The sequence below is a fragment of the Hypomesus nipponensis genome, chromosome 16 (assembly GCF_054491055.1).
Source record: "Hypomesus nipponensis isolate SF chromosome 16, ASM5449105v1, whole genome shotgun sequence".
In the NCBI taxonomy this organism is placed as follows: domain Eukaryota; kingdom Metazoa; phylum Chordata; class Actinopteri; order Osmeriformes; family Osmeridae; genus Hypomesus; species Hypomesus nipponensis.
The window spans coordinates 9,004,203-9,020,204 of NC_140376.1; the positions used below are offsets into that span (position 1 = coordinate 9,004,203).

The window sequence follows — 16,002 nt, forward strand, 5'->3', positions numbered from 1 at the left end:
CTCCGACCAGGAGTCAAACTCACCACCTCTGACTTCCAAAGCGCAACCACTACCAGCTATGCCCAAAAAAAGCTAGCTATTCATTGACGCGGGTGGCCCATTACATACCTGAGGAGTGAGTTTCACCGATTCAATTCATTATGGTGCTGGGGCACATAATATCACCAGGGTGCTGTAGAGGGCTGGTATTGACACTAGGCCCAGAATAGCTTGAGCTGCTAAATCCAGGACCGCTGGAGATGCTAGATCCAGGGAAGCCAGAGTTGCCAGGGCTGAGAGCTATGGCTGCCGGCTGTGGGGGGCAGATGTAAGTGCTCGACCCAGGGTAAGCAGAGGCAGCCGGGTCTAGCTGTTGTGGAAGACAGCTAGAGGCCATGAAGTGGCTGCTCGACTCCTGATGAATCCCTACAGGCATGCCACTAGCATAGGAGGCCGTCTCATTAGCCAACAAATGCACAGACAGGGTCTGGTCTGGAGGCTCATCATCCAGCTGTCTTCTTCAGGAGAGGAGTCGATGACGATAATATTAGGATCCACTTTTTTTCTTCGAGGCCACATATGCATCCCCTTGGTCTTTGTAAGAGCACCCTGTAGGGGCAAGAACTGATTGGAGGGTTGTGTGGAATCTCCAATTGACAGAGCAGGAGACAAGCGTAGCCCAGATATTGAACACAAATGAAATTGAATCTAAATTGATATTGATTCATACATGAAAGATATTGTTTCATAAAAAATTTAAATAAACATTTTACCATTGATATTTGGCAACACTTTACATGAACTAGTATGTATTGCTTTATGATTAGAAAGTTTATGGTTCTGGATTATTATTGCACAAGTGTAAAAAGGTACAGTATGGAGGAAGGGGTATGTGGTTGTTATAAAGGGGCAGTTGATTGTTATTACTAGAACGAGATCAACTATGCCATCCCTTAGCCCTGGAACGCCCAACCATATTCCAGTTTGCTCTTGTATTATAACTTGTATTGTTAAACAGTAATGAACTACATAGGAGTTGATATGTAGCTGTAATGTTGTAACTGAACATATTGTAAAATGTTGGCAATTTTCTTTTTACGTTAATTGCTTACTGAAAAGTTACAGTTTTGGGGATGTCTCCAAATTATCCTGTCTTCACAGTATTTTACAATCGCTATGACAATAGTTTTTAATTTTTTTACAAGTTTCCTAAACTTTTGACACAGTTAGCACAACATCCGTCTGTGTTGGCTATACAATTAACACATTTCTTGTTGTTTTGACACAAAATGCATAGAGTAAACACACATTTTTAAAGCTTGAACTTCTTTTACACACAAGCTCAACCAAGACAAAAACCATTGATTTTTACTGCCCAATTTACCAGTACTTTCTCACTGTATGTCAGAACAGATAACATCATGTTCAAAATCTAACTTAATGGCTAAAGTGCTGACATCATAATGGGAATAAAAAAAAAAATTCAATGGTTGTTTATTAATTTAATTTTTTATAGCAAAAAATAAATAAGCAAATAACGTTTCCAATTTTCTGATAATTTAAAGCAATTCAATTGGTACTGGATATGGTTTTTCAGCAAATAACATAGACTTTGTGATAAAAAAAAACACACTAGTCATGGTTCGCATTTTCATTGGTCAACATCATTTCAAGCACTCTAATTGAGTGCAACTCTTGAAATATGGAATATATTATAATGCTACTGTTACAAAAAAAAGCGAAGTTCTCGGTAAAAGACTAAAAGGGAAAGCTTTTAGACACTTCACCATCACAACTTTAAAGAAGGAAAAGCAACAGTGCCTCAGCACACTATGTTGCATACGGCTGTCCTCTGAGAGAGGATTTATTGCATTTCCATATTCCATTTATACCTTGTCAGAAGCGGAATATCATAGGAAACCGTACTACAGTACATCATTTGACACAGAGAAGCGCTGACATTGACGGCAAAACTAAAACAAAAAAGAAACAATTGGTTAACAATTATGTTAACCAATTGTGTTATGTTCTCTATATGATTACCTTATTCTACTTATCTTTGACTTGTAAATGGGTAGATATGGTCACCTAGGTAATTGTATGTAAGAAAGAATATTTGTATATTTCTTTCTTATGTCTTTGTCCTTTTGTTTAAAAAAACATGACAATAAAGAGACAAGTTTACATGTAGGCAACTGCCTGCCAAGCTCTGAAGAACGCGAGAAATAATGAGAACGCTTTTAGGCAGGATTGGATCTGTGTGCTCCCTCAACCTACCACAACAAGAAGCCTATGTAGTCTGTGACGGAGGGTCCAGATTGAATCATCTGTTGGATTTTGAAGACCTACATTTGCATCTCGTCTCGGAGCTTAAATCCGGAATGATAAGATTTCTTCTGTTTGCATTAGAATATGTCTTTTGCAAGTAAACAAGCCCGTTTTTAGACACCTTGTGATGTGGTTCAATGACAAAACCTTGGCCACAGTGACGGTTTAGGTGATTACTATGGAAACTGCTGTTTTCAGCATCAGCATGCTGTTTGGTCTGAATAAAAACAATTCAGAGTGAGAAAGAGGGAACAACTCAAAATGTGTGTCAGTCACACCAGGTGACTATCATGAGAATCTAAAGAGTCAGATAAAGGTATAAACTCGAAGGACACAGTGAGCCCCTTGAGCTTCCCTCTCCAGTACCCCTTGTTGCCACACAATGAGTTACCCTTCTCTTTTCGCTATTCGCAAATGTCAAAGCAATTCAAATGAACACGGCCGACAAGTGAGTGACACATCCCTGCGGATCTCTTCACACGTGGAACGATGGAAACTTGACAATGTTGCCAGTGAAGTGATGCACACAGTAGTGGAGAGGTGAAATATTAACGAGAATCTTAGCTCAGTGTTTTGTTGTGCAGATGGATGCTTTAATAAGCAGTACTCTCGTAATGAGCGGCTCATTTAATCACCAGATTTGCACAAATAGCCCTGTAGAACTTGAAGAGCATGTAATTGATGATACTGACACCATGAATGGGCAGTTCATTATCTTAAACAAACTGGGTAATTAGTATGGGAATATCGTCGTCGTCGTCGTTATCTACCGCTTGTCCGGGGGTTGGGTCGCGGGGGCAGCAACCTAAGCAGGGCGGCCCAGTCTTCCCTCTCCCCGGCCATTTCCACCAGCTCTTCCTGGGGGCCAGCCGAGAGACATACTCCTTCCAACGTGTCCTGGGTCTTCCCCGGGGCCTCTTCCCAGTGGGACGTGTCCAGAACACCTCACCAGGGAGGCGTCCAGGAGGCATCCTGATCAGATGCCCGAGCCACCTCAGCTGGCTCCTCTCAACGCGGAGGAGCAGCGGTTTTACTCTGAGCCCCTCCCAGATGACCGAGCTTCTCACCCTATCTCTAAGGGAGAGCCCGGACACCCTGCGGAGAAAACTCATTTCGGCCGCTTGTATTCGCAATCTGGTTCTTTCGGTCACTACTCATAGTTAGTGGCCATAGCTGAGGGTAGGAACGTAGATCGACTGGTAAATAGAGAGATTCGCCTTTCGACTTAGCTCCTTCTTCACCACGACGGTCCGATGCAGAGCCCTTATCACTGCGGACGCCGCACCGATCCGCCTGTCGATCTCGCGCTCCATTATTCCCTCACTCGTGAACAAGACCCCGAGATACTTAAACTCCTCTGCTTGGGTCGAGATCTCTTCCCCGACCTGGAGATGGCACTCCACCCTTTTTCCGGTCGATAACCATGGCCTCAGATTTGGAGGTGCTGATTCGCATCCCAGCCGCTTCACATTCGGTTGCGAACCGCTCCAGTGAGAGCTGAAGGTCGCGGCCCGATGAAGCCAACAGGACCACATCATCTGCAAAAAGCAGTGACCTGATGTTGAGGTCACCAAACCGGACCCCCTCAACACCCTGGCTGCGCCTATAAATTCTGTCCATATAAGTAATGAACAGAATCGGTGACAAAGGGCAACCCTGGCGGAAACCAACCCTCACCGGAAACAAGTTCGACTTACTACTACGTCCAGCTTTTTAAAGAAGGGAACTACCAACCCGGTCTAGTTTAGGAATATCATTTTAGTTTATTCGCACATTTTAAAACCACATTACCGGTCTAAAGGATTTGATTCAGTTCCGGTATATTGAAGTGATGACCCACCTATTCTCCTTTCCACTACACCTAATTACAGATCTACCTCTTGTATAATTGTTTTCATTGAAAGAAAAAGGGATATGAATTAGGGGCCTGTGCCCCCATTAGAGTTTTATGTCTAACATCGCGCCTGGTAGATGTGTTAATAGTAACAGTTTTTAATAACAAACAAAAACAGATTTGCAATTTGGTAGGGAAATATTCTGAGGATATGTTTATCAAGTAACTGATGGGTTTATGCAAATGCCCCTCTTAGCAATTTATTCTCCAAATCCATGACACCACCGGTGGGATAGCTCACTGTAAGTAGCAGTAAGCTCAGTCATGCATTTCTATGATGAGAGCCAGTAGTCTCACTCAAAATGTTTCACCTTGTGCCGCAATTATGCCCCAATAGTCCACCGTGTGACAAGGCCTCTGGCCATCAATTGTGTTATGACATCGATCTCTTGATGTGACAGACACTCACTGACAGATCATTATTTGATTATCCCTCCTTTGAGGAAGGATCAACAAATACAGAACGATAACCATGTGTCCTTTTGTGCACATTCCATGTACAATAAAGTATTGTAATTTCAGTCATGTTGTCTTACTTTCTTTTTACAGTAAACAACTTCATTTTGTCAACACGCCATTGTTTACTTTAGGAGTGGTGTCCATCGTTTGATATTCTGAGCTCAGAACGGTATCACAGTGTGGAGGTAAACATCCCCTGCAGTTTTTCACATTCATTAGAGAAAACTGCCCTCTTGCTTTGTCCAGAAGAGACAGAATAAATGTTCTATTTGTACTCGCGATCAAAGGCATAGGCTGCATTTGAACATGAAGGGACATTGGGACAAATTCAACAATTCCAATGTTTGTGCTATTAACCATCCTATTGACACCCCCATACTAACCTTATCTTTGAATTAAGATACCGTTGTAACGCAATTCATCTTTTCATACTGTATACTTTCAGTTCTTCCTTGCGCGCACACACACACACTCTCTCTCTCTCTCTCTCTCTCTCTCTCTCTCTCTCTCTCTCTCTCTCTCCCTTTCTATCTACTGTAACTCTATTTGTAGGATGTAATTAATAAAACCTAATGTCAAATCAATAGTGTTCTTGTCCACTAAGTTGCGTCCACATGACAGGAAATGTCATGTACATGCATGATTGAAACAATGTAGAAGATAGATGAATTGCAGCAATATAGGCATTCATATACGATATCATTACACTACTGCTGTACCAGGATAAAATAAAAATGTATCTATTTGGCTGAGTGCATTCATTTTCTTTTGAATGTGTTTTCAATGTGTTCTCTGATTGCTTAGCAAGACTTAAATTGGATGTATAACCTAAAGCAAGATATTAAAAAAATACATTAGAAAACCAGTACAGAGTGTCACTACTGGCCTCTAAATTGCTGCACGTGTTTGTGTTTCCAAGCAAATCTCTTACATTTGTGAGGGGTCAGGTGGAACACAGGGTCCGGGGGCACCCTCTCCTTGGAGGTAGGCCTAAGGACGCTTAATTGAGGTAATCAACTAACAGGTGTAACTCATATTCATGATTGTGCTTGCTTTAAAAGGTCCCAGTTAGATGAAGGAGGGCAGAGTGGATGAGAGAGTGGACGAATCGGCACACGTTTGACTGCAATTTGTTTCTATAACTGAGCACGTTTGACTTCAATTACTTTCTATAACTGAAAACATTTGACTTCAATTACTTTCTATTACTGAGTTTTCAGATGAAATAAAAAGAAGATATGTGTTACCCCATCATCAACCACAAAACAATTTAAGATGTTGATATATTTTGAAGAAAGACGTAACAGGGACATTTAGAAAAATAGAACCTGTAGAGAATAACCAGATTCCTGGGAAGAGGACGTAGGACCCTGATCAGCTTACAAAACTCCCTAGAGGTGAACTCATTGTATTGCCTCACCACACAATTTAAGCATTAACATTTAGATTACTATGCATTGTTTGAATATGAGAAAGATTGTTTTTAAAATTAACATTCTACACATGACAAGCTAATTAAACTCCAATGGGGCACTGTTTATCTGTTTTACCTCAGAATAATAAAGAAGGCCCATGGTGGCAGATTATCTCAGATAGTTATGAATCTGTGTTGAATACTTAAAGTATAAGTATTTGCAAAAAAAACGTTTCCATCCTCTTTAGAATTCTAATCTTCTGCATTGAATGTTATGCAGTCTTACACAGAAACAAAATATGAGAAAGGCTAATACAAAAAGGCTAATTCTGCACATAGAACGTGTGGACGAGGCTCCTAGAGGTGCTTTGCAAAGTCCTTGATAGTCAGCTGGGTTATAGGATGCGTGACATGTGGCTTTACAGGTCCTTAGGGTTAGGGTTGGGGTTAGTTAGAGTGCAAATAAACCTGATGTATACCAGGGGTCATACTGTGTTGCTAGTACACTGTAAACGTTCCTCATTGTGCTCTACTGCTCTGGTCTGGGTTTGCACCGTAATGCTCTGCCCAAGAGCACCATAACTCGGCTCAGTTTTGTCATGGATCTCCTCCCACTTGTTGATTGGGCTTCTGGGGGTAGATGTTGAACCACAGATGGCACATCTGCCGTAATTCTGTTAAAAGTACTGAAAAACTTGTAAAATACTGTAAGTTCACATTAGAGCCTCGAGTCTGAAGTGATGTATTGCGTGTAAGTCCTCGGCTTCTCTCTTTCAGTAACATTTTTCAGTATAAGCACACCATGTGTGAAGAACATTGAATGCGCAAAACGACATTCACACAAACACTTGAATAATGGATGAACATGAAATTGAAAACAATACATTTGTACTGCACACAGTACAGTGCAGGCCACATGGCGTGCCTTACCAACAGCATATGTCATTAAATCCAACCCTCTTCATTTACAGTGCTCTAAGTACAACATCACTTCACCAAACAACCAAATCTCCTTTCTCCTTCCACAACACTTGGGACAACATTTATGCCTAACACTCCTATTCCATATCCGTTGTCCATCTACATCTCCAACAACATCCGATTTCCTTGTCCATCCGTCAATCCTGTCAGTACTTTTGAATTATTGGCAGTACGGCCCTCCGTGCTTCGAGGAAGAGATTAGAACACAGAAAGGTTTGGTACTGTAGGACAGTGTTAAAAACGTAGAGGGGCTTTGTAAACGAAAATACAAAACCACACTGACCGGAGAAGCACAGCTTGGTTTCTCTACCTCATCCTGCAGTCACTATGAAAAGCCCACCAGGTCTGAATGGGTTTCTAAAGTAAGTGTGCAGAATGGGATAGTGAGGTGAAACAGAATATGTGGACAATAGAAAAGGAGTAATAGGACGAATAATAAAAGGCCATGGACGAAGGTTATATGAGGAGGCTATTCAAGTAATAATCAAGTCAATGCTCTCTGGGCATGGTTTGGTTGATCTGGTTGAAGCAGCAGTGCAGAAAAGGGCATAAGGGAAGAAGTCTGCTTGGATACATTCTCTGCATAATCACACTCTGGAGAGCTATGCATTGGACAAGGGTGGGACCTTGTAGAACTGTTTGACCTATGAATGCTGTTTAACCTATAGAATCCCTACTACCGGTAAATAGCAGCTAGCTGCTGTACAGCAGCTGTCAGCTGGGCCATCTCCACTCGGTAGGGTTTCAAATTAACCTTTGTTCCCAGTGGGAGAGCCTGGACATACACTGTAGCTTTGTGTGGTAGTCTTGAACGTACCGTATGCTCATGTGGTCTCCCAGCATCTCCGTGATCCATTCCAACGTCTACTTTCTGGGTTTTGGGACAATATACTTCTGTTAAAAAAAATTGCAGTCTTTTTGTAAATGTCAGAGGGGTACCATATGGGTAATTGGAATATAGAATTATCATTTCAATTTAACAAGCAATTATTAAGTTAATAAGCAGAGAAATATTATCAATCTGTACATGATACATTTCACCTGAGATGATCTTATTCATCTAATTTGCAGAATACAAAAGATGCATTCTGGTAGGATTGAAAAGGCTTGTTGGGGTAAGTAAAAGTGCAAGAACACACACCAACACACACAATGCTGCTTTCATTGACTATTTTGTCTATGAAAGCAGTCCAAACCACTTTTAGTTTTGCATGTTGAGTTGAGTGTCTGTACAGGGTTTAGACAGGAATTGTGGAAATAATGACAGACATTGAATCCTTCATTAACTTATATCAACCATCTTGCAGTTTAAATATTCATTTCAAACTCTGTTTAATGAGGTGATATCTGACCACTGATGAATTGTTAATCATTAGTGATGCTAGAAGGGATGATGATTCACTTACAGTATGAGGTTAAGAGACTGTCTAAATTTAAACCACATGATATTTACATGGCTTTTTACTGTAGGTTTATCTTATGGTCTGACTCTTTAATTGCAAATTAATAGTACATCTGAATAGCAAACATGCATCCAAGAGAATGGTTCCATCGGCAACAATCATCTAATTATTATGTTTCATGGTAATAGTTTGTGTTTTCCATGAAATGGGACATTACATTACATTGGATGATAAATAAGGTGAAAGAAACACTTGATATGTCAACACTAGATGACCTCTTTCCGCCACTATTTCAATTGCAGGCTCTGACCCAACAAACACTTCAGAATACCCACAACGCCTTTGTGCACAAACAATAAGACAGAATTCAGCTAAATAGAGTTAGTTCAATTAGCCATAACTAATGTTGCAGTAAAAATGCGTGTTCTTTCACAAAGATCCTCCAATCTTTGTATTGTATTTTAATGATTACAATGATAAATTAAAATGTACTATAATCACATTCTAAATGACACCCTTTTATGAAACAAAACCTGTTTTCACTCTAGGAAATATATATTTTTCATGGAAACCAATTTGGTTGACATCAATGTAATTTCTATTTCTGTCATTCGTTAATGCCGTTCTAAGCATTTCATAGTTAACAGTGAACCTTTTGATGACATGGCTTTGGAATTACCCATGACTCCAATCTCATTCTGATTTGTATTCTCATCAAGAGAGATTACGAGGGATGAGAATCCAAGGACGTGCTAATGCCGATGGAAGGGGTCAAGGAAGGAAAAGAAGGGGGATGGAGGATGGGATTGTGTGAAAGTCAAGACCCAAGTTGAGACATTCCACCTTAAGCTGGAGGATAGCTTAAGGTGGAATCACAGCCATAGCAGCGCACGGCCTGACATTTTCTCTTCCCATCTGTCAGTTGCGGAGAAACTCCTTGTGACACCGTGTCTGAATCGGCTCAGCCCAACGCCTGCTTGGCTACAAAACCGAGGGCGCACACACGCACACACACATGGTCCACAAGCACAAAAGTACACATATTTATACTGATGCACAGTAATAGTCTGCCCCCCTGAATAGCCCATATTGTCAACTAAAGGATAGTGGGCGCAGTAAATAATGATTTCAACACCATGATGCAACGTCACGTCCCCAGTCAGGATCAATGAAGTTGAGAAAAATAGGAAGAGCTGCAGAAAACCACCGGCTGTGCTGGTGACTATGGCGATGTCTGGGTAAAGTGACAGAAGTGACAGAAGAGAGGAGCCAAAGGGACTAAGTGTAAGTCGCTAACGTCATAATCACAATTTGTCAAGTCTGATTATTTTCATTTCCTGATTAGCGTGGGTGAGTGATGACGTGCATAAGAAGACCTGCTTGGTGAAAATGGGGTGTCTGAACGTGGCCAAAAAGAGGATGTTATGTCTCGCTTGCTTTCACGGCCCCCCCCTACTTGGCTCTTCAAGACCCAAGGACACTTAGTGCATGACTCACCTCGGTGTATCTTTACTGAGCTGACAGTTACTGTTGCAAAAAAAGATTTGTATGGCCTTCAGACTTTTAGACCATTTCATGAACAATGATTGGCCATGACTGTCTGGGTCATCCCATTCATTATTTGATGCTTTTGTTTACAGGATGACTACCTGACCTCACTTCTGCCTTAACCTGTGGGGAAAAGGAGGCAGACCTTACTGAAGAGGAAATAAATAACGTTTTGGCTTCCATGGGAGTAGAGGCTCCAGCTTGACACTGCAAGTAAAAATAAGTATCAACGTCAGAAGAATCACTCTACTGTCCAGGCAGATTGAATATTTCCCATTTACATGGTTTTTAACCCTGTCACAGGTAATGCCCCCCCCCCCCCCCTGTGGTAACCCCCTGAATGTAGTGTCTGAATAATTATAAACATGGTATTTTGCCTGTTAATGCATGCAATGCAGTGAAGTATATGACAACGATAATGTTTAATGTAACTGGCCCCTCTAACCATACAATGTGAGTATTGGAACGCAGTCAATTCATCTATAAAGTAGATGTTCAAAAGACATTTTCCAAAGAACAATGTTTTCAGCCAAGGTGTCCCCTGGCTTTAGGGTTGAATTAGTTTCATATGTGGGTTTGTCTCCTGGTATACTACCACCCTAGATTTTGCATTCCTCCTAGAGAGTATCTGAAGATGTATGAAAATAATTTCAGGATAAAAGTATACTGTACATGTGGTTATAATTCACTGAATGCAAGTTATTAGGCGTTTCTTCTTACCCACAGCAAAAACAGCAAAGGAAATGTTGCAATAGTGGCCCAGTAACGTAACGCTCACAACGTTACTAACGCTGTTGACCTTGAATGCAGCCTCATCGAGGCAAACGTGACGTTGTCTTCCTACTACTAGTTCTGCAAACATTTTAAATGATCCAGCAACAGTACACACCTGAAGGTTAGTATTTTGGTGGAAACATTGCAACTGAATGAATAAGTTTGCCTTTGCAGTTTAGAAACACGAGCTAGGCAGAATGACCTTTTATTCATTTAGCAGATGCATTTATCCAAAGCGACTAGTGGTCAGAAAGAACATTGTGTGGATTCATTAGCCTACTATCCAAAACATTGACTTATCACATCTCACTTGCACATGCACGTAGTGGCTTCGGTTTGCGTAGACATTCAACATTATAGCCAGATGAGTATAATGTAGTGGCTTTCGAACATGGGCACAGTTGTTGGCGTAAATGTGTGAACTTTGGACCAACGCAAAGTAGCTAGCTATAGCAGTGTCACTATATAGAAGGTTACATGTGGTTTACTTATTACAGCGTAACATTTGACAAAACAGAATCCTTTTCTTTGCGCATGTGATTTGGCTTTTTTTTTTTTGAGTCATTGGTTAGAATCGCAATTCACTTTACATACCATCATTCAGTTTAAAGCCATGAACGTTCTCTAGCTACTTTGATTAGAAATCGGTATCTTTGTTGAAGTGTTACATTTTAAAGTTAGGAAATTTGCAAAGACATAGCCTACAGTGTATATCAGATTGTATTTGCAAACTGGTGTTTTTGGTTTTATGAAGAAGGGGAAAAAATCGCAACAATATGTATGTCGACGTTTGCTTTTAAGATAACTGATCCTCCAATAGTGACTCGCGGGCTGGGCAGACGTCTGTGAAAAAAAGTTTTAAATTGAACAGGTTAGTGGAAGTGCACTGGAATTTCAGTCGATGAATAATCATTAAGTGCTCTGCCTCATAACGCCTCTAAATATACATTTACTTGCAGCCAAAATGTCAGTAAAGAACTCCAAGCCAAACCTCAGTCACCCCCAGGTGTCTGAGATGGTGAAGCGTGTGTTCGGCTTGACCCCATCGCTGATTAGCTCACTTCCCAGCTACGACGATCAAAACTTCTTTGTAGCTACCACCGAAGGTGAGGAGTATGTGCTGAAGGTGATGAACTCTGCTGACAGTCAAAACCCTACCCTGCTGGAGTTGCAGACCCACGCCATGACCTTTCTGCACCAGCGGGGTCTTCCAGCTCAGACAGCCCTCCCCACCTGCACAGGACAACTCATGAGTCTGGAAGAGATTGGTAGGAAAGACCTGGAATTGAACTGGATTGTATTGGACTGGAACACATTTAATCTGTAAACACATTACACTGCACTGCATGTCTACTCCTAGTATTTACACAAGTAAATATTTAGTACGGGTAAATATAATGTGAACCTAATCAAATGATATCAAACTATTCTCTGGCAGACTGTGGGTTTGGCATTCATAAGTACCTTGTCCGGCTACTGACTTTTTTGCCCGGGTCCGTCATTGCAAAGATCCCCTGCTCACCGCAAGTACTGTATGAAGTAGGCAAAATGGCTGCCAAGATAGACACAATCATGCAGGAGGTATGTGTAATTACGTCAACCATTCAAGAAAGTTGTCAAACCAAAGTCTTGCAACCCGTGACACAGGCTTTTCAAGCTGGTCTGACAATGAAAGTTGACAATGTTTCATCCAGTGATGCGTTGCTCAAATGATCACATTCATTGAGGGATCTGTTTGACCAGCTGTATGTCTTTTGACTGGTCATCGGTTATGTTTCCTAGTCAATGGCCGACTCTTGGTTGTGTGTTTGTACCAGATGGAGCATCCTCAGCTTCCGAGTCTGCAGAGGACAAACTTCATTTGGAGCCTGTCCAGTATTCCACTCCTGGAGACCTACATCCCTTTAATGGATGGAGACCCAGTTCAGGAAGTGGTGAAGGCAGTCATGGAGCAGTACAAAACACGCGTAATTCCCAAACTAGATTCTTTTCGGAAGTGTGAGTATGTCGTCATCCTTTTGTAATGACCGACTGAAGAAGATCATGAGGTCAAGCAGGAAGGCTATGATGGGGGTGGGGGGGGGGGTGGGGGGGTCATTTGTCATCTTTATTCAAGACTAATGAAAAATGTTATGTATCACGTTTGCTTTTCACAATGTGTGCTTTATGTTTTGGCTATCATTGACCTAAGCACCTTTTGTAAAGCTCTTTCTTGTAAGTCTGCTAAATGCCTATATGTATTAAATGTCCCCTTAATTAGCTTACTTGAGTGGAAAACGATGTCAGACTACATCTACAGTATCTCTCTGGATTTCAGGTATCAATCACGGAGATTTTAACGACCACAACATCTTGGCTCAACCCGACGGTTCAGCCGGCTACAAGATCTCCGGGATCCTGGACTTTGGCGACATGAGCAGCGGGTATTATGTGTTTGAGCTAGCCATCACCATCATGTACATGATGATAGAGAACCCCAGTCCCCTGGACGTGGGAGGCCCTGTACTGGCAGGCTGGGAGAGCGTCTTCCCCCTCAACGAGGCCGAGAAAGAGGCTCTCTACCTGTTGGTGCTGTGCCGCTTCTGCCAGTCCCTCGTTCTGGCCCGTCATGCCGTGGTCCAACAGCCCGAGAACGAGGAGTACTTGATGACCACGGCGAAGACGGGCATCCGCCATCTTTGTCGGCTCTGGGAACTTGGAGAGGAGGAAGTCGCGGCAAAATGGTTTTGTGGTGCTGCCCAGTATGCAGAGAGTGACAAATCCAACATAGTAGGTGTGGAATGACGTGCTGTGTGTCTTCACTAGAACAGTGCGACGTACCGGTTCAGGTTCTGGTTAAGGTTAGACAAGAAATCTTTGAAAAATCGTGAATTGATTTTTAATCAAATCTTGACTGTAAGAATCGATTCTAATTGAATCGTGAAGTACGAAAAAGATTCCCACCCCTATTAGATAACCAGCTGATTGAAGAGAGAGTTCATTTACACCTTGATGATAACAATAACCAGTTCAGTCACAGTAGGAGTAGCAAAGTCTCTCTGAGACATGAAGGTCAGAGGAAGCAACCACAACTGTATTTTAGGAAGACTTACCATACCAGGACTGGTAAAAGATAGGCCTAGAAGGTAAACTGGAATGGCTCCGCTCTGCTGACCAGCCTGTACTGCTAGCAACTGTCCTGCACATTGCTCTGGATAGATCCCTCCGCTAAATGAAAAACATATTTGGATCAAAGTAAGTTCAGCGTTTCACCAATATACCCCTCAAAGGTCCAATCTTCCGCATACATAGTTTCACTCATGCAATAATACTTTGTACCCCTGAACTGTGATTGTAACTATAATTCTGTAGTTCCTATGTAACTCAAATTTTGTTACAGCAGATATTGATATGTAGTTACATGGTTGGTAATGCAGCCTTATTATAAAGTGCCAAAGGAATCTTAGTACTGTGTTTGAGCATTGTCATGTGAAAGGATTCATTCTGAAAAGATTGTAACAACAGACACAAGTCTGATAATTGATATCCTTGCAACTGATGTGAAGGATTGAATCCTTCTGAAAATAGGAAAAGCGTGCATTTGGGGACAGTAAGTTAATGGTTTAATGGGTACATCTGGTGTACACAAAGACTAATAATAATAATCTATGAATTGCATATACAACTTATTTTCTGTTGTTTTTATAGGCACATTATCAATCACCAGACTATAATGACGATACAGCTTCCCCTGTTTTGGCTTAATTCCCCAAATAGGGACAAATTATCGCTGTGCTAATTGTTTGTATTTGTTTGTATTCAAACTGCGATGCAGTCTCACTGGGGTATTTTATCTCCCCGTTTCAGAACACTAGAGCTTTGAGTCCGGTTCAGTGGACAGAGCAATCGGCTTCTCGCGTCACTTATTTGGAGACGTGCATGAATCCGACAGTACAGTACTCTTAGTACTGCGCTTACTATCATTCACTCCCTTTGTTGTAAAATCGACTTCTTGCCAGCACTTTCTACATCATTACAGCAACCATGTTGTTTCCTATTTTAAAGCAGGTGGAGGATGCAGTTGCGTTGCACAACAATTCCACGAATTACCATGATTTGTAGGTATTAAAACGATAAAGAAACGGCCGTATGAAAGTACTAGATGCATGATTTTAGCCTGATAGATTTATTTTCTGCAATGTGCTACAAGCAAACACTGTTGTTTACTGTGATGAGTTGAACACTCCATTCTCCATTATTGCTGGCAGCCAAGTGTGGCCCTTATCCAAAAAGCGTGCCTGGGTGACCTTATTATTACTCAAATGACCTCTTATTATGTCCTTGTGTTGATTGTTCCTACTGTGATGATCAACAATTCTCCCCATGTGCTTGCTATTCTGTTAAATGCCTTAATAAAAATGCATGTAAAAGTGTATCATTAGGGCATGAACAATGTAAATTTTTTCAGCCATCACGTAACGTTAATTACAGTTCTTGATCTTTTAAATGTGGGTGTGAGAGAAATTATTTTTGTGTTTGATTCAGTTGAAACTGGGACCCGTGTTTCTGCGAAGCCTGAGCATCTGAATGTGAGGGCTGACTATTAGAGTTACTGGGGGTACTAACAGTGGAAGTGATAGCTTTATCAGTTTGTGATAGCATGAGCTTTTTCCTGCATCCACTGATGTACAAATAAAGCACTGCCCACACTGCGAGTATTTTGGGCCTCATAAAAAATGAGGCGTTGTGATAATCATGACATGTATATTCAAACACTGCCATCTGGTGGTATAGCCAAGTTAACAGCCTGTGAAACATTTTTTTAAATGACACTTTTGCCTTATAATGCTTATAATTGTCACTAAAGCACAAAGGGATATTCCACTGTTTTGTGTGAATGTGAAGAGCCACTTCACATTCAGTCCTTGATACAAGCGAATATAGAACCAGTTAAAAACTCCCTCGGTTTTTGTGGCTAGAAGATTAATATTGCATCAATAATACAATAATGAGACACATCTATGCCCTGAGACCTTGGCTGGGCATAAGGGGTCACACACACACACACACACATTATTTATAAATAGCTGTCAGAGGTTTCCAAATGCTCTGCCCATGAGCGTTGGAATTCTATCAGAATTGAAATATTGCGATATTAAATAGGCTTTTAGCGGTGACAGGCATTAGTGGCATATGAAAAAGAGAGAGAGGGACGTTTGAGGCCACCTACGATCACACAAATC

General features: G+C 41.3%; 1 protein-coding gene across 1 annotated transcript; it reads left to right on the plus strand.

Annotated features, from left to right (window-relative positions):
- The first annotated feature begins 10,795 nt into the window (after window positions 1–10,795).
- hykk.2 (hydroxylysine kinase, tandem duplicate 2) lies at window positions 10,796–15,266 on the plus strand. The gene is made up of 6 exons (XM_084676503.1): window positions 10,796–10,901; window positions 11,582–11,651; window positions 11,740–12,048; window positions 12,219–12,361; window positions 12,598–12,778; window positions 13,098–15,266. Exons 3-6 carry the CDS (start codon window positions 11,745–11,747, stop codon window positions 13,562–13,564), a joined length of 1,095 nt encoding a protein of 364 aa, XP_084532629.1. The 5' UTR covers window positions 10,796–10,901; window positions 11,582–11,651; window positions 11,740–11,744; the 3' UTR covers window positions 13,565–15,266.
- Window positions 15,267–16,002: the final 736 nt, after the last annotated feature.

Excerpts from the sequence above, each read along its gene's own strand:
- hykk.2 (XM_084676503.1), top strand. The coding sequence starts at position 11,745 with ATGTCAGTAAAGAACTCCAAGCCAAACCTCAGTCACCCCCAGGTGTCT. Across the intron at positions 12,049-12,218 it reads CATGAGTCTGGAAGAGATTG|ACTGTGGGTTTGGCATTCAT; the intron begins GTAGGAAAGACC and ends ATTCTCTGGCAG. Across the intron at positions 12,779-13,097 it reads ACTAGATTCTTTTCGGAAGT|GTATCAATCACGGAGATTTT; the intron begins GTGAGTATGTCG and ends TCTGGATTTCAG.